The following is a 23,834-nucleotide window of genomic DNA, read 5'->3' as shown; positions in this document are numbered from 1 at the left end:
TGAGCTCTGGGATGGAGGGTGTCTGGCCCCAGTGGGAGCATGTGGGGGTGGAGGTCACATCCCTTGTATAGCCAGCCCATGGGAGGATGTCCGCAGTAGACTCGGGGCCCGGTTTGGGGCCAAGCAGGTGGCCCTCCCTCGGGCAGGGGCGTGTTCCTAAAGTCTGGGTGTGCACTGGCTTGTGTCATGGGGACCAGCCCATCATTCATAGGAATGATGAGGGACGCAGAGCCCCAATACCAGCCTCGAGTCCTAGCTCTCCTGTACCCTGACCTCAGGCGACGGGTTTAATGTCTTTTGGCTTTAAGTTGCCTCAGTTTCCGTCTCTGTGAAATGGGGCTTGCCATCCCTGCCTTGCCTGCCTTCCTGGGGAGTACCGTGGGACACCGAAGCCCCATATAGATGGGGTGGCTTCCTTGCTGGGTGTAAGAGAACTGCTCTGGGCTTCTCTGGCAGCTCCACTCCCTCTGCCCTCCCCTGATCTAGGAGCAAACGAGCTGTGTAAAATAAATGGTGAGATGGATGGTGCCTGCCTTGGAGCAGCTAGTTGAATTAGCTATTGGGAACATTTCTTCACGGGACTCGTGAAGTTAGCCTGTGGCTCGGCTTGTCTCCTTCCATGAAAAAAAAAAAAAGACATGTGGGTAGTGGGTTCTGTTTGCATCACAAGGGGGAACTCACGTTCAGGGAGGGAGAGGGAGGCCCCCTGCCCCCCCCCCCACCCTGGCCAAGGTCCTCATTGAGGGCACTGGGGCCTTCCTGTCAAGCCACTTCCTGTCCACTCACTCGGACATCCAGGCCTTCAACTGCATCTGCGGCTCGTGGTCTGTTGATTCATGTGTAAACCTCTGTGAGCACCGTCTCTCACCAGGCCCTGCGTAGGGCACACGGACGAGTCAGGTGTGAGCCCGGCACCCAGCAGACGCTGGCAGAGGAGGCCGGCCAGCAGGACTGGTGCTGAGAGGGCGGGGAGGGTGCTTTGTGCTGGGGGAGGCCAGGAGAGGGCGGCGTGGGAGCAGAGTAGACTGAGCTAGATGCTGTCACTCCCTGCCAGCCCCACCCGGGGCTGGAGGACAGTCAGGCTAAGTGTGAAGGCGGCGGTGGTGGTGGCATCTGATTGCACACCAGTTTCCGCCACAGCCCGGCAGAGGAGCTGCTGGCAGCTGGGTGCTGACCCGAGGGTACCCAGCTGAGCCTCATCTGCTGGGCAACTGTACCAAGCCTCTAGGTGGTATCCCCAGGAGTTGGAGCAATCGCAGAGATCGCTCATTTTACAGATGGGGAAACCAACGCCCCGACAGGTAAAGTGACTTGGCCAAGGTCACACAGGAGTCGGTGGCAGAACTGGGACTGAAACCTGGAGGCCTGCTACCACTTCACTCACTCCACAATATGCCTGCTCCTGGTCTTCCCCTGTGAAGGAAAACAGGTCATTCATTCTCCCCATCCCCCCCCCCCAGCTTCCCCCCACTTGGCTGTGGGGAGAAGAGAGAAAGAACTCGGGGGGACCTGCGGCCTAGGGACAGAATCCAAGCCAAATCCAATTTGCCCGAATTGAGTCCTGCTGTGCCACCCTCTGGCTAAGTGACCTTGGCCCTGTCACTTTTTTATCACCTTCCAAGTGGGAGTGATGATGCCAAGCTCACAGGCCTGGTGAGGAATCCGAGCGCCGGTGGATAGTACTCTGTGGGTCACGTGGGCAGCATGCCTCTCACCCGGCCGTGAAGAGAGGCAGCTGGGGGGCCTGAGGAACAGCCAGATCAGAGACCTGCTGCTCCTCTCACTCAGCAAACCCGTCTCAGTGTTTGCTCTGGGCCAGGCGCTGGCAGGCCACTGGGAACCCAGACATGGATCAGACCCAGGCCTGGCCGCATCATGGGAGAATAGATTTGTAATCTGCAGTTAGTATGAGGGGAGGGGCCATGGGACCCAGAGTGAGGACTCCTTTTCTCTCTCTTATTTCTCTGTTCCATGGGCCTCTCCTGACTTCATTCCAGACAGGCTTTCTCCACGGGCAGGGGACAGGTATGATGGCTTCTGACAGTTCCAGGCTTGCATGGGCTTCAGACTTCATAATCCCAGGGAAAGAATGATAACCTCTCTGCAAAGGCTTGGCCATTCTGGGTTTCAAAGGACGAGCTGCCTTATCTCATTGTCAGGGTCTCATCAGGTGGGCAACGCAAAGAGGGGCTTTCCGGGCAGAGGAACAATGGCTTGACGTCTCTTATGTTCATAGGAGGCTTCCACTGGGGCTGGGGTTGAGTGTCATGGGTAGGCCAGCAACAGGGCTGGGTTCTGTGGTCAGCCAGGCTGGGATGGTCTGGCCCAGAGGCAGCTGAGCGGGCCAGGCCTGAGGAAGGAAGGCAGCATCCCCCTGGCCTCCCACTCCGGGTAGCACCTCACTCTGACTTCCACAGAAACACCTGTCACTTCTCAGTGTGCTTGGCATTTCCTACTTTGTTGCAGAATGGGCTGTGGGAGATAGTTGGGATAAGACAGGGTGAGAACAGGCTGGGCAGCGTGGAAAAAACTGGCTCTGGCCGCTTGCCTTGGGGCTGGTGTGAGACCCTCCGGTTCCTTCTTTCTGTCTGGTTATTAGGGTGAGGGTCACACACCTTCCAGCACTGTGGCCACATCTAATTGTGAGATGAGCTTAGCAGATGGATTTGGATTAGGCATGAGGAAGAACTTGTCTTTTCAGTTGTTTCAACGGGGGATATGTCACCAGTGGGGAATTACTGTGTGGCCTCTTCCCAAGCAGGAGAGCTCCATATGATGAGTGGAACCAGTCGGCTGGCCCTCACCCAGAGCCCTTTCCTTTTTTTTTTTTTTTTTCTTTCAAAGACTGTATTTTTAAGTAACCTCTATACCCAATGTGGGGCTCAAACCCACAACCCTGAGATCAAGAGTTGTATATTCCACCGACTGAGACAGCCAGGCGTCCCAGTGAGCCCTTTCCTTAAGCACTCCTCAAGCTGCTGACCTCAGGGTCCTGTTTGCAGTAGGCATTGGTCCCACGACCATTGCCTTTTATTCCCTGCCCAGCAGAAGGTGGAGGTCCCAGCTCTTTCCCCCACCTCCGCCCCTGCTCCAGACTACCCTACCTGAGACCTTGGACTGAGGATCTTGTTAAAATGCAGACTTCGATTTGGCAGATGCAGGCTGGAGCCTAGATTATACATTTCTAAACAGCGCTCAGACCGCACTTGGACGAGGAAGGTGCTGGAGTATATTCTGTCTTCTCTGCAGCCACAACACCGGGACCCAGACCTTAGCTGCCACGGCTCTTACTTCACTTCATCCAGCACAGCTCAGGAGGCAGAGCCAGCAGCAAAGCCATGACTTGGGAGGCCAGCCCTGGGATCAGGGGTTCAGGCCTGTGCTTGGGCCACACTTCTCTCCCCCATGTATTTACACAGGCCTTTCCCCACTTCTGGACAGGTTTGCCAGGCCCTGAGCATAACCTGTCACAGATCTGCTGTGTCCCACGTACAAGTACAAGAGCCCTTTGTGCTTGGCACCTGCTGTAGGGGAAAGGGAGGCACCATGAGCCGGGAGCAGGAGTCCTGGGTTCCAGCCCTGGCTCCACCTCCTACTGCCTGGGTAACCCTGAGCAAGTCAGTGCTCCTCCTCAGTCACCTGAGCGTCCAATGGGGCCCTACTCGTTGACCCCAGGGGGGCCCTCAGGCTCTAGCATGGGTTTTGGGAAAGTGTGAAGGTAGAAAGGGCCCGTGGTGGTAGGGTTTTTATTTAGAGGGCCAAGGAGCATTATGCCAAAGCCTCTGGAATGCCTCTGTGGCCCAGCTTCATTTGCTTTTGTAAGTTCACGTACGACCACCTCTACCCCAGTTATGCCCGTGGAGTATACAGGGCTACTCAGCACCCATAGGTGCCATGCCCTGGGGATATGGCAAGGAGCCTTGGCGGACTTGCCTGGGGTCACATAGTGAGTGGAACCGAGGTTTGAATTGGCGTCTGGGTCTTCTGCTGTTCCATGACCCCTTCCTCTGATCCATTAGACCAGGTACAGGAGACAGGACTGGTATGTCTGCCTTGAGGTCTGGTGTTATCTGTGTGTCTCCTAAAAGTCAAAGCAATTGTTAACTCTCAGCAGATGAGGGTTATGTCCCTTTCTAAATTCCTCTGTTGCTGCCCAGATTTTGAAGAAATGCAAAGGCTTGAGTGTAAGCCCCTAAACCCTCTCCCAGCAGTAGGATTTTTCCCAGGACTTTTCCCAGGATGAAAAGTCAAGAGACCCTCAAAGACAAGATTGTGACTCAGTGCTTGGGCCTTGCAGAGTGGCTGGTGTGAAGGAATGTTTGACCAGCGCACAGGAAGCACTCAGTGAAGACGTATAGAGTGCAGGGTATGCAATTGGGGCTCAGCAGATGTGGGGGTTTGAAGTGACCCACTTCCTTTGGCCCAGATGCTGAAAGAAGTAGGCTATGGGTGAGGAGCCTCACCCATGCTCTTCCCCAGTTCTGCCTTTCCTGCCATCACCAGGCTTTCTGGTCCTACTGCCTATTAGCCACTGGAGTCCAGGGCATCATCCTGGGGGCACAGCCAAAGAGCCAATTAAGTGGGGACATTTTGGCCTAACTTCTAGGCTTGGCACCTGCTTGGTAGCAAACATAATTACCGCCCTCACTATCCCAAGCTTCCTGAAGCTCACTGGCCATGGGGTCCTTTAGGGAAGCAAAAGCTCCTGCTCCGTTCCTCTCTGGGCCCCAAGCTCTGGGCACTGAGATGAAGCCGAAAGGGTAAATCCCTCTGGAGGTGGTAATGGCAGTGGTGGTGTTGGGTGGGGACAAGAGGGCTCAGACTGCTGGAAAAGGGGTCGTGAGGATGAGAGGGGGCAGGGACTGGGGTACTCAAAGTACACTTGGAGAAAAAAAACATTGCAAGTTGGATATTGAACCTCTGTCCTTGGCCTCACAGGCACAGATAGTAAAGATTAAATATTTGTACTAGATCCAGATAAAGGATAAGGACAGGAGTTTGATTGGGGTGAAAGGGGGAGGGAAGAGAACTGGAAATTATGGAGAGCTTCCCCCCAGCCTCTTTGGATACTTCATTTGGTCTCCAGAATGACTCCACGAGGGGAACGCCATTCCCAATGGCTATCTGTCAAAGCTGGGGCACAGGGAAGTATGCGAACAGCCCGGAATTACAGAGCCACTGGGTAGCAGGGCTAGGATTTGAACCCAGGGCTGTCTGATTTTGTGGCCCATGCTCCTCTCACATGTAAGAAAGTGTGTATGTGGGGGTGGGTTCGTGTTGGGAACTCTGAGGCTGGAAGGAAGGGTGGCAACAGGCTGACCTGTCCCCTCTGCTGCAGGCACTGGTTCCAGCATCCTCTCCGCCCTCCAGGACATCTTCTCCGTCACTTGGCTCAATAGGTCCAAGGTGGAAAAGCAGCTGCAGGTGATCTCGGTGCTACAATGGGTCCTGTCCTTCCTTGTGCTTGGTAAGCCAGGGCTTAGCGGGTGAGGGCAGGCAGGGGCCTCCCCAGCAAAGGTGAGAGCAGGAGCTCTGCTCTGCAGGGGTGAAGGGTAAGAGCATCTCTTGGGTGCCCAATCAAGTGCTCTACCCGTAGGCATGGGTGAGGACTCAGTGAGATGCAGTGGGAGGCGGTGGTACAGTTCCCATTTCCCAGATAGGAAACCCCCAACTCTCACGTAAGGTAAGTAACTTACCCCAAGTCACAAAAATTTGAATCCACCTCTGTAAGACCCCCAAAGCCTGTATTTTTCCCACATGCCACACTGCCTACCCACATCCATCTTCCAGTAGGTGTGCAGCTTTGCTTTAGTGTGGTACAGTGCGGGTTTGAGTCGTGACTCTACCACAGGCAAGCTCTGTGGCCCGGAGCTCTCTGAAAGTGTTGTTTCCTCTTTGCAAATGTGACAAAAGTGCTGCTGACTCCATGCGTCCTTTGTGGGACTTGAAGATAAGGGATGAGAGCCTGCAGCACAGGGCCTGGTCACGGTGGGCCCTGTTGTATGGGAGCTGCTGTTGGGATGTGCCCTCAGACCCCCTCCCAGCTGTCGGTACCCTCTGCCCAACACGGTCCCCAGCTACTCCCTCTGGCGCATTTAAAGCCTCTCTCTCTCTCTCTCTCTCAGCCCCTCCCCTGGCAGTGCTTTGGCTACTACAGGTCCAGCTTGGTCAAGCACTCGTTCCCTGGCCCTGGGCTGCCAGAGCAGGGTCGGGCCGTGGGGGATTGTCTGGGAGGAGGAAAGGGCCCCTGTGCGGGCCAGCCCCTGCTCTCCCAGCAGCCTCGCTTCTTCCCCAGGCTCCTGTGTTCTCAGCATGGTGAGTGGCCTCCCAGCAAGTCAGGGCAGAGTATCACAGAGCACATTCCAGTGCCTGTGGAGAGTCCTTCGGGGCACACCACTCTTTAAGATTGTCCGGGCTGATGGGGTTTATCACGAGCTGCCCTGTCAGTGCAAAGCGGCTGTCCTTCCAGGAGGCGTGGGGGCCTCTGAGACCACATTTCCAGGGCAGTTCCGTGCTGCCCTTCCCTTCCTTTGGCGGGCAGAGGGCTGGGACAGGGTGCTGTTTATCAAGCTCCCACAGTGTACCGGGCACTTGATGCGCCTTTCCTTGACTTTCTACTTCACAGGTGAGGAAATGGAAGCTTAGAGGCTCGGTGACTCTCCGAGGCTGTGAAGCCCGTTAAGTGGCACAGTTGGGATCTGGGTAGAAGCCCAGTGCACCCTCCAGGGAGCCCACCTTCCCAGAGAGCTCAGAGTTAGTGGACCTGATCTGAAATAGCCCCTTTTCACCTTTAGGCCCAAGAGTGGGCTTTAGGGAGAGGACCATGAACCCTCCAAATTAGGTGAAGAATTATATGTGAGAATATGTGTACCTTTTTCTGGGGTGAAGGGCAACTACGGTCCTCAGATTCTTACAGGGACTTTACGAGGTCAACACTGGTCTGGGGAACAGAGCCCATTAAACTGGCTCCCTTAGGGCTCAAACCGCCACCTTGGACTACATTTGGCCACTTATAAGGGTCCTAGAGTAGAGAGCCCAGAGGGGCAGAGCCTTACCCAGAATGAGGAGGAAGTAGTGGGACCAGGACAGGACCCCACGGGCTACAGCCTCCCAGACACCTGCGCAGCCTGCTGTAGCAGGTCCCTCTGTCCCCACTCGTACCAAGAAGCCCCCACTATCCCCGGCTTAGTGGGTCAGAGCGTGGCTGATGGGGAGCAGAGCAGCAGGTAGAACCCCAGTCCATGCAGTGTGCAACAGGGACTGGCCTCAAGTTGAAGGTTAACAATTGATCAAGTCCAACATAGCCCAGAAACCGGCCCGGCATCTTCCCAACGCCCTCGTGTAGGTGGGACCCAAGCCCGGTTGGATGGGTAGGTGTGCTGAGCTGCCGCTAATTATTGCCCTGGGCAGCCCGCCACTCCTTCCTGCTCCCACCCAAATCCGCTGGCAGAGGCTCATCCGGTGTTACAGAGGCTGCTCTGGCCCCATCACCTACCTCTGAACAGCGTGACTCTTTACCATTTTCGTGCAGTGGACTCCTCTGGCCTTGTGGCAAAGGCTATACATACGACTTCCTCAGCGTGTTTAAATGTGTCATGCAAAGGATAGGGGATTTCAGAGAAAACCAGTGACATTGAAGTGTAAATATGTGTGCATTTAAGAAATCGAATTAGATGTACAGTAACACGTGTGCCTCTCTATTATTACGTTAAATAGAAAGATCTAGCAGCAGGCTTAATGATTACTACAATTATTTTTTACCGTTACTATAATTCTTAAGTAGTGATGAGAATAAATCATTTTTTAAGATATCTGCCACTGCTGTAGATGGGACACGCAAGCACTTTTGTTCTCTGTTGGTGTCACTGCTAATCCTACGGGGGTGTGTTACACGCGTAAATGAAGGAAATACGGAATTTCCCTAAGATATGGGTACAAATTAAAGGTGTTATTTTGTTCCCCATCCGAGTCTATGGATCTCCAGAGGGGACACTTAGCTGTGTGTTAAGCGCTTTTTCACATCGTCTCATGTAACCTTCCCAACACCCTGTGAGAACATTGAGGCTCAAGGAGGGGCCGCACCTGATGAGTGGCGGGGCTAAGGCTTCACGGAAGAGCACGTCCACACTCATCACGGGCCTGCTGCCTCCCTGCCACTGAGCAGTCACAGGCCACCCTGCTCACAGGCCTTGGTGACGAGAGTTTTGAATCACCAGTTTCACCCAGATGTGGGGAGGGGGCGATTGTGAAGGTGGCCGTGGGCCTTCCAAGCATGGAGCCAGCAGGGTCTTTAAGTAGTTGTTTTCACTTCATGGACCCTGTGATGGGGCTTCCGGCTGCAGCCCTGTAGCCCACGATGGTGAAGCAGGGAACCTTTTGTTCAGAGGACTGGGGTCAGGCTCTGAGAAAGGAGGCCATTTGGTGGGTTCAGGTCATTTTTTGTTCAGGAAGCCTTTTCTGGGCTGATTGCTAGGGCTGGAGAGGTAAGTAGGACACTGTTCCAGCTCCCAGGGAGCTCAGGCTGAAGGGCTGTGTGCAGGAAGTAGTCTGGCGCATGCTGTGGACATGTGGGGCTTAGGGAGAGTGGCCACCTGGGCTGAGAAAGTCCAGAACTAGCATACAGTCTCTAGATTCTCCATGGGTTCTCTCTCTCTCCATCCAGACTGCCTTAGCACCAGAGTGAGGACAGTAGGTAGGGATTCTCACCCTCCCAGAGAGCCCAGACGTTGAGGCAGTGGGGCATTGGGGCCTGTGGCTCAGCATCCCCTGGTCATTCTTCCCCTTAGGAGAGTTGGGGGTTTGATGGCAGCTAGATTTCCAGGATGCTCAAACCCTAGCCTGAACCTCAGGGCCCTCCCTGCCCAGGCCCTGCCTGGAGAATCCGCCTGGCCTCTCAAAGAGCTTGGGTGCCTGTTGGAGTCTAGAGGGCTAGAATGGCCCTTGTCCCAGGCTTAAGAAAGGGCACCAAAGGCAACTGCTCAACAGTGTGAGTGACTTTGTTAGTGACCTTAACTTAGGCGTAGCCACTCACCAAGCTGCTTCAAATACTTCCCAGTTTGCCTTTAACAAAGTTTTGTAGACTGCAAACGCTTCCCTAGAGACTCACCTTCCCCATCTGTGATGTCACACTCCTAAGCTGGTCCTGAAAAGCTGGATGCCCCGTCACTCTATGTTCATTGCCCCTTCCAAGATAGTTGTGCTGTATTCAGCTACCTTGAGAGAGGTTAGCTCAGGAGTAGAACAGGACTGGATTGTGGATGACAAGGGCCCACCATTTTCCTGCTCTTAGGCTCATGGAGAGTCCGTCCAGACCTCCCCTGTCCCTCATTAAACCAGAGAAGGCTCAGCATAATGTGAAGAAGAGAGGGCATGGGTTGCAGAGCTGTGCAGCCCTGGAGCACCCATGACCAGCACAGGGCCCAGCAGAGTGGGCATACAGCAAGGGTTGACTTCGCCCCCTGAGCAGTGGAGAGGGTGCTAGACGGAAGCCACACTTCTACAAGCATGAGTACCTGCTGCCCCCAGCCCTAGACTGAGTGCCAGGGAGCAAAGAAGATGTGCCCCCCTTCCCTAGTGTGAAGAATTCAGAGGTGAGAGGTCCGTGTGGAAGGGTAGTGTGATACTGGAGAACAGATCTTGAAACGATCTGGTCTGAGCTAGACCTTGATGGCTGGGTAGAAGTGGGAAGAAGAGAGGCCCTGAGGAAGCCGTCTAGGGGCCAGCCATGAGGTAAACCAGCTCTGGCACAGACCTTCCTTCCTTTCTGTGCCACGTTATTCAATGTTAGGGCCAGGAGACCCAGAAAGGAGTGATTGCATGGAAGCTGGACCCAGACAGTCATCTGGGGGCCCTGTTGGGGTTTTGCAAGGGGGCCTATGGGCTCTGGGCTTTGGCCTGGGACTGCCTGCTGCTCCATTATGTTGGTAGAAGACGGCCCTCCTCCTGGGGCAGGAATCCATCTCTGTCAGGTCCCTCTGGTGGCAGTCTGGGGCTTCTGATTTGGGGTGAATTTCTTTCTTTCTTTTTTTTTTTTCTTTAATTTTTAATGTTTTTTTTTTATTTTTTGAGAGGGAGAGTAAGAAGGAAGGGGCAGAGAAAAGGGGGGACAGAGGATCCAAAGCAGGCTCTATGGTGACAGGCTGACAGCGGGGTTCAAACTCATGACCGTGAAAACATTACTGGAGCTGAAGTCTGAAGCTCAACCCACTGAGTCACCCAGGCGCCCTGATTTTGGGTGAACTTCTAAAGCCTGGTGCAAATTTTGGTTTTACTGGTCCAGCTTGAGTTTGAATCCTGGCTCTGCCACCGTCCTGCTGGGTGACCTTGGACATGTTACCTCCTCCTCAAGCCCTGGTGTTCTCATTTCCAAAATGGGATAAAGTCTCCCGGCCTCACACATGAGACAGTGGCTCCACCCAAGTCCTGTGATGTAGAGGCACTTGGCAGGTCCCTCCCTGTGTCCACGGTAACGGTGGCGGGGGGGGGGGGGGGGGTGAGGTACTGGGGTTGGGAGAATGTGCGAGGAAAGGCCAGAAAGATCAGCTCCAAGGATGGCTTCCCCAGCACTACTGCCCAGACCACATGGAGCCCATGAGCCCCTCGACACCAGGGACGCCCATCAGAATCTAGATGAGGCTCTTGTCCCCGGGAGCCTGCTCCTCCCCAGGCTGTGGCTACAGGCCTTCTCTGCCCGCGGCCCCAGCTGTGCCTGGGCCCTGTCATTGGTGAGCCTTTGCCCAGGGGGAAACGGAGGCCCCCCCCCCCCCGCCCCGGGGACCACAGGGCCTGATCTGTGGCCATCTGCGTCCCCACCAGGAGTGGCCTGCAGCGCCATCCTCATGTACACATTCTGCACTGACTGTTGGCTCATCGCCGTGCTCTACTTCACCTGGCTGGCGTTTGACTGGAACACGCCCAAGAAAGGTGAGAGCACAGCCTCCCAGCCCCACCCCCTCGCCCTTGGGACGCTCCCTCCTGCCCACCTTGAACTTCCTCAGCGTGAGTGCCGCCCCTTTTTCCTTAGCACTTACTAAGGGGAAAGCCTGGAGCCAGCCCAGGGGGTGGTCTGAGGTGTTAAAAGCCCCTCAGAGGGCACCACCCAGGTCCTCAGAGGAGCTCCCATTCAGTCAAGGGTTTGCATAACGTGAGGGAACAAAGGTGGCAAAGGGCCTGGCAGGAAGGGGGGAGGAGATGCTCCACAGGGTGGTAGGCCCCCAACTCAGGGTTTCACAGGGGCTCTGTCTTATCTGCCTTGCCCACGCGTCACCCGCCCCTACTCCCACTCCTTCTCAATGCTGTATTTTGTTTCCTGGAAGGTGGCAGGAGATCACAGTGGGTCCGAAACTGGGCTGTGTGGCGCTACTTTCGAGACTACTTTCCCATCCAGGTAAAGACTTGTGGGTGTTACCTTGGGTATCAGGACAGAAATGGTTGAGAAATCGGAACTTAAGCCTTAATTCATCCATCCACAGTTACCAAGTGTGCTCAGCTGAACCATGTGACCACTTCCACTATGAACATATGTTCATATTCTACCCCAACTGATGCAGGATTTGAGGCAATTTGGGATACATACAGTGTGATACTGGGTAAAAGGAAAAGTCAAGACTGGAAGGAAAAAATACTAGTATTTCAGCCATACGAGTCCAACAAAGTTGCAGAGGTTGAGCTTCGTGGTCAACTCTGAGCTTCCTGGCAGCCAGGGCAAACGTGGAAACATGATAGTTGTTGGTTTTTATTTTGGGAAAGGAAGAAGCTTGCAAGTTTCTTGGGGAAACAAGATTTGTTCTAGCATTTGGCTAAAAGAGGTTTCGGACACTGAGATCCTTCGTGATAGAAGGAGCACATACAATAGATATCATGGCCGTTGCTTGTCTGCCTTTGAGTCAATATTAAAGGCACAACTTAAAATGGCAGTGATTTATCAAGAGCAACACTAAGATAGTTTCAAGTCCATCTGACCTGAACCACGGGCGCAACTTAAAGCAGTAAGTGTGGGGGGCTTTTTTTCCTTCTGAAGCTCTTGAAGAATATCGCTTCTCTCGGCCAGTTGCAGGTAGGTCGCTGGGGCTCATGACCCTGGGAATTAGGGCCCAGGAAATGAGATGTGCAGTGAAAGAAGAGCGAGGCCCTGGTTGCTGACGTGCTCAGGGGGAGGCTTCTGGAGGACGTGCTCCTAGAACTCCATCTTAAAGAGGAGTAGCACTGAAGAGGCATGGAAACCAATGAGCACATAGGCACCTGAGTCTGAGAAGAAGTCTGGAGTGTGGGGGATGTTGAAGAGGTAGAGTGGAGAAGGAGGATCTCCATTTATTGGGAGCTTTCTAGAAACCAGCACCTTTCTTCAAGGAGCTCCCTTTAACCCCCACAGTACCCTGTGGGCGGGTATTCATTTTATCCCTCTTTCCCAGAAGAAAAGCCTGAAGGTCAGAGAGTAATAAAGCTGAATGAAGCTAGGAGCAATTTGAGCTGAAGTTCCAGTTACTGTCTTGCCTCAAGTCTGGACTGTTCCCATCACAGCACACTGTCTCCCTGTACGGCAGAGCTGTAGGAAATGAGCTCAACGTAGGTACTCAGGCTTCCCTCAGGCTTGGGGGATGCAGGCTCGAAGAGCCCAGTATGACCTTCAGTGAGGCACCATCCCTACCAGCATGCAGTCTCCCCATAGTCTCCCCAACGTAGTCTAAACCTAAGTTGGTCTCTGAGTTTTCTTTCTTCTGTATCATTGGCTGCTCTGGTACACACTGGTCTTCTAAGCACCTGTCTTCTCTGGGGCCAACCTCAAGGTCCTGATGGTATAAATGGTGGCTTGGTCTGGACTTTTTCTCATCTTTTTCTGGCCGTCGGCCGACAGTTTTCAAGCCAGGCTGGCAAGGCAGAGGCATGTGGGCCATGGTGCATGTGGGCAATGCTGGGGGGTTGTAGCTAACTCTGGCAGAATCCTGAAGGTTTTTCCTGCAGGGGAAAGACCTGTCTGGCCAGCTTGCTGAGCATCCCAGCGCCGGCACACCCTAGCTGCTTAGGGTAACCCAGCAGAAGGCAGTGGGGTTTGAAAAGCAGAACCAGTGTGTGTGAGAGTGAATGTGTGCAGGGTGGTGTATGTTTGCTGTTGTGAGTCAGCGACTAGGCATCCTGGCATGCTGCCTGGAGGAGGTGGCCAGTTAACCCTCCATTCCTCCCCACTGTACTCAGTATTGGGAGGGCGTGCCCTTTGCACACCCCAGTCTGAGCCAGTTTTCCCAGGATCCTGGGGGCCAGAGTTCCCACTCCTGCCTTTCCCTGACTCCATCTCTCTGGCTGCAGGGGGTTCAAGGCTGTTGTTGCTGGGACAATACTGTATCATAAGACCCAACCCGCTCAGTCTGGAAGTGAGAAAACTGAGTCCCAAAGAGGGGCAGGGTCCAGTCCAGGTTGCACAGGAAGTCTGTGCACTAGAATGCAAGCCCCAGGCTTTTCCCCACTAAATTCCTATTGCCTGTTTCTCTGGAAGAGCTGCAATGCTGGATTTCCCCATTGGATTGAGCCCCACTTCCTGGGTCTCCCTCTCTCTGCCCGTGGTTAGAGACCTGGGTTGGTTCCTGCTCTGTCACTCTATTCATTGACCAACAGTTTTTGTTCCCTGTACAGCACTGGGCTCTGTGCTAGGCATGGGGACACATAGGAGTCAGCCCTGGTCCCGTTTAGGTGGGCTCACGATCTGGCAGATTCTGCTAGACTGTCACTTTCTGCCCATGGGACCACAAGACACACTTTCTCAAGCTCGCTGAGCCTCGTTAGCCTCACTTGCAAAATGGAGCTGTTATTATAATAAAAAGTGGTCAATTATGATTGGATGTGAGGGATTATGGCCTCTGTTCTCTCTGCCGGGACCCTTACCTCAGGGGCCAGGCCCCAGTGATTAGAGCAGCCTATCCCTCTGGAAACTTCCTCAAGGCCAGTAGCCTCCTCCACCCAGAACAGGATGACCCAGTGACCCTTGGTCAAAGCTGGGACAAACAGGTGCCCCTCCCACTGATGTCCACATTTCCAAAAGAACCAAAACAAACCCTGTGTCCCTTTTCACACTTCCATTCCAAGAATTCACCTGGGAGTTGGAGCTGCAGGGCACATGTGAGCTGGCCCTGGGAGGGCCCCTAGGCACCAGGACCAAAGCCAGCCTGGGCATGAGGCAGGCCAGGGCATTGAGCCTCAGCCTGGGCTCTGCGCTTACCTATTGGTGATCTTGGCCCAGCCCCTGATCCTCAGGGCTTCAGGCTCCTCTTCTGTGCAGGGAGGGTTTGGCCTTGGTGTCTTCACGTCAGGGCTGACGCCCTGTGGTGTTCTGTGTGGCCCTTCTGGTCCTCCCGCTTCTCCTGGCCTCATATCAGTGGTTATGGAATGATCTCTAGCTGTACGCACCCACCCACACCTCCCCACTCCCTTCTTTGCATGGCGCTTTGCCACTAGAGCAGCTCAGTGAGCCCTCAGAGCCTCCCTTCTCCCTGCACAGGAGAGCTCATGTGTTAGCGGCAGCCACCAGGACCACCAGCTACCTGGAGGAGGAGAGGAAGTGCCTGGGTCACTAATCCCTGAGGAATAGGCAGGATCTTTGGAGAAGAGATTAGGAAAGACTCTCTGAGTTTAGAATTATCTATCTGTCCATCTGCTCATTTCCCAGACGGTCCTACTGAGGTCCAGGGAGGGGGGACTGTCCCGAGGTCCCAGAGCAAGGCAGGAGCAGGGCAGGTATAGGAACCAAAGCTGTTGGCTTCAGGGCCCATGTTCTCCCTCCTACGTTCCTCTGCCTTTGTGCAATGCTGTGTAAGCTTAGGCAAGTCTCTGCTCCTCTCTGGTTCTGAATTTCTTCCTCTGTTTGGTGCCAGGGTACGACAAGCCTATCTGCGCACCTTTCTTGCCCTAGGAGGCAGCGTGGGAGAAGCAACTTGCCAGGATGTGTTCCTCACTCATGTTAGCAAGCAGGCCTGGCCTGGGAAACTTCTGGGGCTGCAACTCTGCCATGGGAAACAGGGGACACAGGAGCCAGCGTGTCAGTGCCTTCCTTCTCCCTCCAGAATGGACGCTCTGTCCAGCCTTGGGGGGCAGGGGAGTGTGGCATGAAGACAGATCAAAGCCGACCAGATGCCTGTTCTTCCGGTGACTGCCCCAAGGGCCGTTAACCTGCAGTGTACCTCGGGGTAGCACACTTAACCAAGTGCCCCACCAGATAGACACATGGGGGGAGGTGATTTAAAGAGCCAGCTGGGCTTCCACCAGGTGGCGCACTTGATCCCAGTGGCTCAGAGAAAAGCCCACTGGGTGGCCTGGTCTAGAGGTGGAGTAGGATTCGCTGCAATCTCCTTTCTCTAGGCCTCAGTCTCTACCTTGTGATCAAAGAAACGGCCTAGGTCAAGGCTCCTCCAGCCCATTCTAGGTCTTGGACTCCCAGACCCAGCATTCAGTCTGGGGCAGGTCACCAGTGCGGTGCTGGCTGCTCCGTTCTTACCTTGACACCATCCCATCGCCTAGAAGCCAGCCCCAGGGTTCACTTTACTGCAAGCTAGTGTGGTGGGCATACCTGCTCCTCAGGAGGCAAAATCTCGGAGCAGTTTCCTTGCAAGGCTCATGTAAAGCCAGGCCCCCTTTACAACCCCTGGCTGCCCCCTACCCAATAGTCAGGACCTACACTGCTGCTTTTTCCCGTTTACGTAGGGGGCAGCTTCGAGTTGGTTGAGTTCTTGAACAACTTGAATGTGCTTGCCAAAGGCAAAGAGGAAGAGGAAGAGTAAGGAAGACCCAGCAACAGAGGGTGAAACTCGTAGGGTGTTGCTCGCGCACATTCTGGCAGTTACCAAACTGGGAATGGTGCCGGCCACCATCGACACCATCCCCCTCAGGCCTCTGTCACCTGAAGTTTCAGATGTCAGCTTCCCAGGGCCAGCCACCAGCACCCCCTCGCCCCAGATTGAGCACAAGATCCTTCCCTCAGATGGGGGTTCCCAAACCTGGAGTCGTGGTAAATCCGGGCTCCTGACATTCTGCTGTTGGCCCATGCCTTGCCTCTAGCTGGCACCAGTGCAGGGACGTGGGTACTTTCAAACACAGCAAGTAGGAATGTTATCGGTGCCACCCCTCTAGAGGCAGGGCAGCCCACAAGACCAAAATGTTCATACCCTTTGACCCAGGAATTGTATTTCTAGAAGTTTGTCAAACAATCAGATATGTGGACAAAAATAAGATACTTATGGAAGCATTCTTTCTGAAGGAAATTTTAGAAGGTTTTTAAAGATCCATCAATCGGAGTTTGATTATAATTCTATTTTGTACAGCATAGCTGTGTGACGGAATAATGCAGCCACGAGAGACATGTTAATGAGGGATCGTGGTAGGAAAAATAGTTATGATATGCTTGGTAGAAAAATGATATCAACCATGTGCCCTTAATTTTGTGGTTTTTAAAAAAGAGCATGTGTGTATTTGAGTGACAAAAAGGATTCAACACATCAGAGTGGTTTATCAGGATTGGAGATAGGACAGGTACTTTGGATTTTCTTTTTACTTCCCTGTATTTAAACACAAATTTGTCAATGTTTATTTTTATTTTTGAGAGAGAGACAGAGCGTGAATGGGGGAAGGACAGAGAGAACACCAGGCTCCAAGCTGTCAGCACAGAGCTGACACAGGGCTTGAACCCACGAACCATGAGATCAGGACCTAAGTCAAAGTGGGACGCTTAACCGACTGAGCCATCCAGGCGCCTCTCCTGTATTTTTTAAAAAATGTTTATTTACTTTTGAAAGAGAGAGAAAGAGAGAGTGGGGGAGAGGCAGAGAGAGAGAGAGAGAGAGAGAGAGAGGGAATTCTAAGTAGGCTCTGCACTGTTAGCACAGAGCCCGATGTGGGGCTAAAACTCACAAACTGCGAGATCAAGAGTGGGACGCTTAACCAACTGAGCCACGCAGGTGCCCCTTTTCCTGTATTTTTTAAATGCTCTATGATTATTTATTACTTGTCTAATCAGAAAAGAAGTGATGTTTTCTGAGCCAAATGCCCTTGCTTTCCATCCCTTTCAGTGCCTCTACCCCTACCAAGTTCCTTGCAATGCTGGGTAGGTGCCTCAGGGTATAGGGAAACTATACCACCCACCCCACCCTCCAGGCCACCAGCCCCAGGGGAGGGGGCAGCCCTCATGGAAGCCAGTCCTTCTTCAGAGCATCCCAGCTTTGTTGATAGTACCACAGGTCAGCTGCCTGGCCGTACAGCTGATCCCCCACCCCCACTGCGGCCGGCACAGGGCTATTGCTGGCCTGACTTCCCTGCAACGCAGCACTAGCTGAGCCTTGCTGCCTGGAAGGAAGTTTCCATTCAGGCCAGCTGCATTGTCCCTTTTCTGCCCTAACCGAAGGATGTGGACTTTACCCCAACGAAAACTGGACACCCCTCTTTATCTGAGAGCGGCAGGGGTTGGATGAGGAGAAAGGGTCCAGGAGGAGAGCAGGGTACAGATAAGGGGACCTGTTGTGTCTGGGCTGGAGAAGTAAGGGCATGAGAGAGAAAGTTTCCCCCTCCCTTCCTGGGGACTTCACAGTCTAAATGCCAATTGCCAAGAGTCTGAGGTCAGGTGTGCAGAGACCCTGCGGTCCTTCAGGCCCAGAGTCGCATCGGGCATGACACACGCAGTCCTTCCCCTGTCTCCTGGGCGTGCCCCGGTACCCTTCTCCTGGCAGTTTCCTCTGACCTGAGTTTTACCCTGCAGCTGGTGAAGACACACAACCTGTTGACCACCAGGAACTACATCTTTGGATACCACCCCCATGGCATCATGGGCCTGGGTGCCTTCTGTAACTTCAGCACAGAGGCCACAGAAGTGGGCAAGAAGTTCCCCGGCATAAGGCCCTACCTGGCCACGCTGGCTGGCAACTTCCGGATGCCGGTGCTGAGGGAATACCTGATGTCTGGAGGTGAGAATCTGCCTGCCCCTGCTGCACCCTTGTCCAGGCCCGAGCCTTTCCACTGAGCAAGGTGATAGAGAGGTCAGGGAGCCCATATACTGTGCCCCAGCGGCTGGTCCTGTGCTCAGAGGTGCAGTCGGCCATAGGCATGGTGGGTCAGGGCTGAGCAGGGTCATTCATGCATCCTTCAGGATTCGGTTTTCATAACATCTTCCCTACGATGCTTGCTCTGACTCCTTTTCTGGGCAACCCAGCCCCTGTGCTGCCCTTTGCACAACCTAATCACTTTCTGTGGATCTGTCCTTATCCACCGGCCTGCAGCCCCTGCCACCCTGATTCGCTGGGATCCCCAGCACCTAGCAATAGCCTGGCAGTGTTAGGACCTCGGGGAATGTTTGCCAAATGAACAAGTTCCCTAAACAACCTTGTATCATTATCTCCATTTTACACATAAGTAAGCCAAGGCTCAGAAAAAGAAATAGCTTACGCAGGGCCATACAGCTTCTAGTGGCTGGGTTAGGTCTGGAGCCTAAGGCCAGGGCTCTTTCTGTTTATGTTTGGCTGTATGAAGGGGGTAGGGAGTGCATTTATGGGCAGCCCTGACTCTATGTCCTTCTCCCTGCCAGGCATTTGCCCTGTGAACAGGGACACCATAGACTACTTGCTTTCAAAGAATGGGAGTGGCAATGCCATCATCATCGTAGTGGGGGGTGCAGCCGAGTCCCTGAGCTCCATGCCTGGCAAGAACGCAGTCACTCTGCGCAATCGCAAGGGCTTTGTAAAACTGGCCCTACGCCACGGGTAAGTGCCACCTGCACACACATGCACACGCGTGCACACCAGCATGCACATGCATGCACAGCCCTCCAAAGCTTTGCTTGGCCCAAACAAAGCAACTCCTTGCTCCTAGAAGCAAGGCCCAAACCCCAGGAAGGCATAGATGGGAATTTGCCATCCTGTGGGAGAGGAGAGGTTGGATGCCAGAGCTTCAGACCAAGTTTGCCCAAGTGTAGCCTGAGTGTCTGAGTGGGGCAGAGATGCAGCCTGTGTTTCCTGGGCTCCTGCAGGTGGGCTACAGGCCAAGCTCATGTGCAAGACTGTGCCCTGGGGCCAAATAAGTCATGCTGCTGGGAGATCAGAGGCCAGCAGTTAGGGTGTGACTGACTCTGGCTTCTCCCTTCCAGAGCTGACCTGGTTCCCACCTACTCCTTCGGGGAGAATGAAGTATACAAGCAGGTGATCTTTGAAGAGGGCTCCTGGGGCCGATGGGTCCAGAAGAAGTTCCAGAAGTACATTGGCTTTGCCCCGTGCATCTTCCATGGCCGAGGCCTCTTCTCCTCTGACACCTGGGGGCTGGTGCCCTACTCCAAGCCCATCACTACCATTGGTGAGCTCCCCTGCCTGCAGCCCCTGAACTCGAGGTGCCCCACTGCTAGTTTGTGGTAGAGTTAAGATTCACATGCAGGCCCTCTGGCTCTGATGTCCATGCTCTAAACCATGCAGCTGTGGACATGTTTGGGTGCGGATGGGAATGGCCAGTGGGGGTGGAGATAGTTCCATCACTGTGAGCCAAGCAGCACCAGATGAGAAAACAAGACTTAACGGTCCGTGTTTGCAGGGCCCAGGAGTCTGTCAGGGAAGATCAGGAAAACCAGTCTGTCAAGCAAAGACCAGGAGGGGGTGTGAGGGGAATGTACAGGGTGCTCTGGGGGGGTTGCAGTGGACCTCCGAGAAGCGGTGACTCTTCCACTTCTAACTGAATAGGAATTATCTAGCAAAAGACAGGAAGAAGAGAGGTTTTCTTTTTGTCAGAAACATTAGCTTAAGTGAAGTTCCCGCAGCAAGATTGTATAGATTTTTGAGGAACAGAAAGAAAAACATCAACATGACTGGAGCATAGTCCTCTGAGAAGTATAGCAAAAACTGGCAGCACTTCTCCCTCAGCTGTGTTGTTCTGGGTGTGTGTGTGTGTGTGTGTGTGTGTGTGTGTGTGTGTGTGTGTGTCTCACAAGCCAGAGATCACACAAAAGTGTGTAGGCCGCAAGCCATGGACTTTAGGGGCCAAAGCTCACGTAGATATTTTGAGTTACCAGGGTCAGGTGTTTTGCTTTGTATTTGTACAAAGACTAACTGCCTGCATCTTGGGTGACAGGACCCAGACTCACTCTTGACTCTTGTTACGTGCAAATCCTATACCCGGTCTGACCGCTCTGAGGCAGCAGGGACATATCCATGCACACGTGTGGCTGGAGAGGGACAGGCTCCTGTGGGCAGTGTGAACTAGTTTGCTCTTCACCTTAAGAATGGAAAGCTACTTGAGGGCTTTGGGGAGGAGAGGTTCAGAGCTGCATTTTAAAGTGATTCTTGGGCTGCTGGATAGAAAATGGGTTAGAAGGGTCAAAAATGGAAGCCACAAGACCAATGCGGGATGCCCCTGTGGTAGCCACTAGGGACGAAGGGAATGGCAGTGGTGATGAGAGAAGGGCATGCACTTGGGAGAAATTTCCGAAATGTCTTTGCCAGGACTTTGGGATGAGTTGAATACGGAGATGCAGAAAATAAAGCAATGAATGGATGTATGAATGATGGGCTCCTCCTCCCTCAGCACACTTTTCAAAGCATGTCATGTGATTTCAAAATCCTAATCAAAGTCCTATGAGGAAGGAGCCCCATGTGACAGGTGAGGGAACTGAGGCTCAGAGAGGCAAAGTGACTTGCCTGGAGCAGACCAAGAGCAAAGCCATTACTTGGTCCCATAACTCTTACATGGGACCTTCCAACTGAGTGCCTTCGGAGCAGGCAGTGTTGATCCCACCTGCTGCTTAGTGACTGTGTGGCCTCAGGCAGGTCCCTTCCCGTGCCCTGGAGCCTCCCGTCTTCTCCCCTGTAACAGGGACAACCTGAGGTGGAGCACGTTTGGCACAGTTCCTGGCACATGGTTGGCACGTAGTGCAGGGTCACTGCTATCAACATCATGGTAGACTCTCAGGGGGGTCCGAGTGGATTGACTAACCAGAGGCCTCTGCCCCATCCCCGCAGTGGGTGAGCCCATCACCATCCCCAAGCTGGAGCACCCAACCCAGCAGGACATAGACCTGTACCACAGCATGTACATGGAGGCCCTGGTGAAGCTCTTCGACAAGCACAAGACCAAGTTCGGCCTCCCGGAGACTGAGGTTCTGGAGGTGAACTGAGCCCGCCCTCAGGGGCCAGCTCCTAGCAGGAACCAGCTACAAATCGTTTTCTACCAAGTTCTCGAATGCTTTTTTGTTCTGTAAATTTGGAAGCGTCATGGGTGTCTGTGGGTTATTTAAAAGAAATTATAATAATTTTGTTAAACCATTACAAATGTTAGGTCTTTTTTAATAAGGAAAAAGTGAATATTTCCAACTCTTTTAGTTCCAATTTGTCCTGTTCTAGGTGGTGGCTGATGCATTTGGGCCTTTATGGTTTCTCAAGCAATCCTTCTTCTTCCTTCCCCAAAATTACAGACAAAACTCAGTCCTGGTTAACTGGGAAAGAAGGACAGCCATTGGTGACTCAGACCAGGGTTAGGTTATCTTCTTTTTACTTGCAGGATGAGGGGCAGGAGCCACTTCTAATACAAACACCTCTATTCTAAAATACCTACCCCACACTTAACTGCAGGCCTGGCCCCTCATACCAAGGGGAAGACCTGGAGGGCACAGTTGTCCCCAACTTGAAGAGTGCAGTAATGAGCATCTGGAATGCTCCAGCTCCAGTCCAGTTAGTCTTTTAAATCTGAGGCCTCCAGGGTAAGAACCAGGGTGGCGATCAGCCGGTGCTAGGGACAGCGCTGTCCCAGATGCACCGCCTCCAGGATTAGTCAGCCACCACGTTGTAGTTGGAGTGACTAGTCTTCCACAGGGTGCTGACAACATGTGCCCAGGACAGACCTGGACTTGGCCTGATTCACATGTTTCCCAGTGGCCTCGGTTTGTTTAGCCCATAACCCAAGTATGAGTGTGAGGAAAGGGTCCCTCTTCCTGTTCACAGAGGGGCCTGGCCTTCTGAGCATGACATTGGTCTTAAGACAGGAGGCCCCCGAACCCAAGCCTCACATATTTGTGCCTTTCTGAGAGGGGAGGAACCAGGGAAGAAACCCAGCCCCTCTGTGTGTTCTGTTTTCTCTTGATGAGATGATTGTCCCATGTCACACTTTTGTAAATTCCAAAACGAATAAATGAAAACGAGAGTTCTCTGTGAGTTATTGCTGGGACTTCACCTGCACCTTGCCCCTGACACTTGGGGAGGCTATGGTCCCATCTGGGCTGCCTACCAAGCCTTCCCCCTTGCTCCTTTGGTCTATGTGGTCTACACGCCGTACGGTAGTATTGGTTATCTTTTCCTGTGTAACAAATGACTCCACAACACAGTGGCTTCACACAACACTGTGTCCACCACACAATCTGAGAGTCAGTAGCCGAGATATAGCTTAGCAGAACCCTCTCCCTCAGGGCCTCTCGCAAGGCTACAGTCAAGATAATCAGACAGGCGGCAGTCGTCCTCATGCTTGACCAGGGGAGGACCCACTTCCAAGGTCATTCGTGTGGCTGCTGGCAGCGTTCACTTCCTCACTGGCTATTGCCCAGAGGCCACTCTTGCTTGCTTGCCACATGGGCCTTTCCATGGAGTAGTTCATGGAACACAACGTGGCAGCTGGCTTCATCAGAGAGAGTAAGCAGAAAGAGCCAGAGAGAGAGTGTGCAAGGTGGAAGTCACGTTCTCTTATAACTTCATCTCGGATGTGATATCCTGTCACTTTTGCCATATTCTCCCCATTAGATCCAACTCACACTCAAGAGGATGATACACTGAATGAATGCCTAGAGGCAAGGGTCCTTGGAGCCCCCTCACAGCTGTCTACTGTGTGTGGCAGAGGGTTACTGTCCACTTTTAAGGTCCTGAGATGGCAGAACTAGGAGGGTCCTCCGTGGATCACTCAAGCCATGTTCCTTGCCTCTGGCCTCAGTTATACCACAAAGAGGGAGAGCTAGCCTGCTGTTGCTTTAATGATTTCATGCCACACTCGGGTCCCCCAAGATGCCACACCTCTCTCTGTTCTAATTCCATTTGATTCAATGAGTACTACGCAGCTGGGAACCCCTCTTAGCTGAGACCAAATGACCTCATTCCAACTTTCCCACCGCCTAAGTTTCTTTGCCATTCATTCTTCCACTTCAAGGACTGCTCCTCTGTGCATACAACATGGCGTGCCTGGTTGAACTGGGACCTCAATGTCAACCTGGGATTTGAAGGGTGACTAGAAGTTGGCCAGGAAGGAAATGCAGGGAAGAGCAGCAAACAAAGACAGGGGAAACAGCACTGCTGAGTTGAAGGAGGATGTGTCTCCAGAGTGAGCGGGAGGCCAGGCGGCAACAGGAGATACCCTCAAGGGGCAACAGAGGCTGAATTCTGTAGCACTGGGCAGGCCTTAGGCCCACAGAGTTCAGGTCAGAGGATTTCCTTGAGGATGGAGGAAAGGCCTGCTTTCTGATGACAGTTTCAGCCCCACCCCAGCCCCAGTCTGAGATTAGCCATGACCTTTAGCCTCTGGCCCCAGGCTAAGCCTGGCCCTAACCTAGGCCACCCCACAAAGATAGGCCATTACTCTCAGCACTAATTTTTTGAAGATTCAACACCTATTGGGCATGAGAGAACTCCTTCATCTTTGCTTATGAACAGTGACAATAAGCAGGCCCCAAATACATTTAGCAGCAGCCTGTGCAGCAGCCTGTGCAGAGCAATGGGGCGGGGGGGGGGGGGGGGGGCGGTTACTCTAGGTAAATGCTGTGAACATTGCCTCTGGCTGGGAGTTGTTACCTTGAGAGAGGGAACAGGATCCTCCTTTTCCAAAAGACCCTCTGCTTTTGGACTGCGGGGTTA

General features: G+C 53.4%; 1 protein-coding gene across 1 annotated transcript in view; it reads left to right on the top strand.

The window, feature by feature from the left end:
- The window catches only part of DGAT2 (diacylglycerol O-acyltransferase 2), a 31,688-nt gene extending 9,534 nt beyond the window's left edge, over positions 1-22,154 (top strand). The window contains exons 2-8 of the mRNA XM_045483966.1: positions 5,339-5,467; positions 10,816-10,923; positions 11,316-11,386; positions 17,732-17,936; positions 18,554-18,728; positions 19,112-19,314; positions 20,967-22,154. Coding sequence (XP_045339922.1) covers positions 5,339-5,467; positions 10,816-10,923; positions 11,316-11,386; positions 17,732-17,936; positions 18,554-18,728; positions 19,112-19,314; positions 20,967-21,121 — 1,046 coding nt within the window. The 3' untranslated portion in view covers positions 21,122-22,154. The remainder of the gene's footprint in view (positions 1-5,338; positions 5,468-10,815; positions 10,924-11,315; positions 11,387-17,731; positions 17,937-18,553; positions 18,729-19,111; positions 19,315-20,966) is intronic.
- Positions 22,155-23,834: the final 1,680 nt, after the last annotated feature.

This window comes from Leopardus geoffroyi, chromosome D1 (assembly GCF_018350155.1).
Source record: "Leopardus geoffroyi isolate Oge1 chromosome D1, O.geoffroyi_Oge1_pat1.0, whole genome shotgun sequence".
Taxonomy (NCBI): domain Eukaryota; kingdom Metazoa; phylum Chordata; class Mammalia; order Carnivora; family Felidae; genus Leopardus; species Leopardus geoffroyi.
This window is presented reverse-complemented; position numbering and strand designations above follow the sequence as displayed.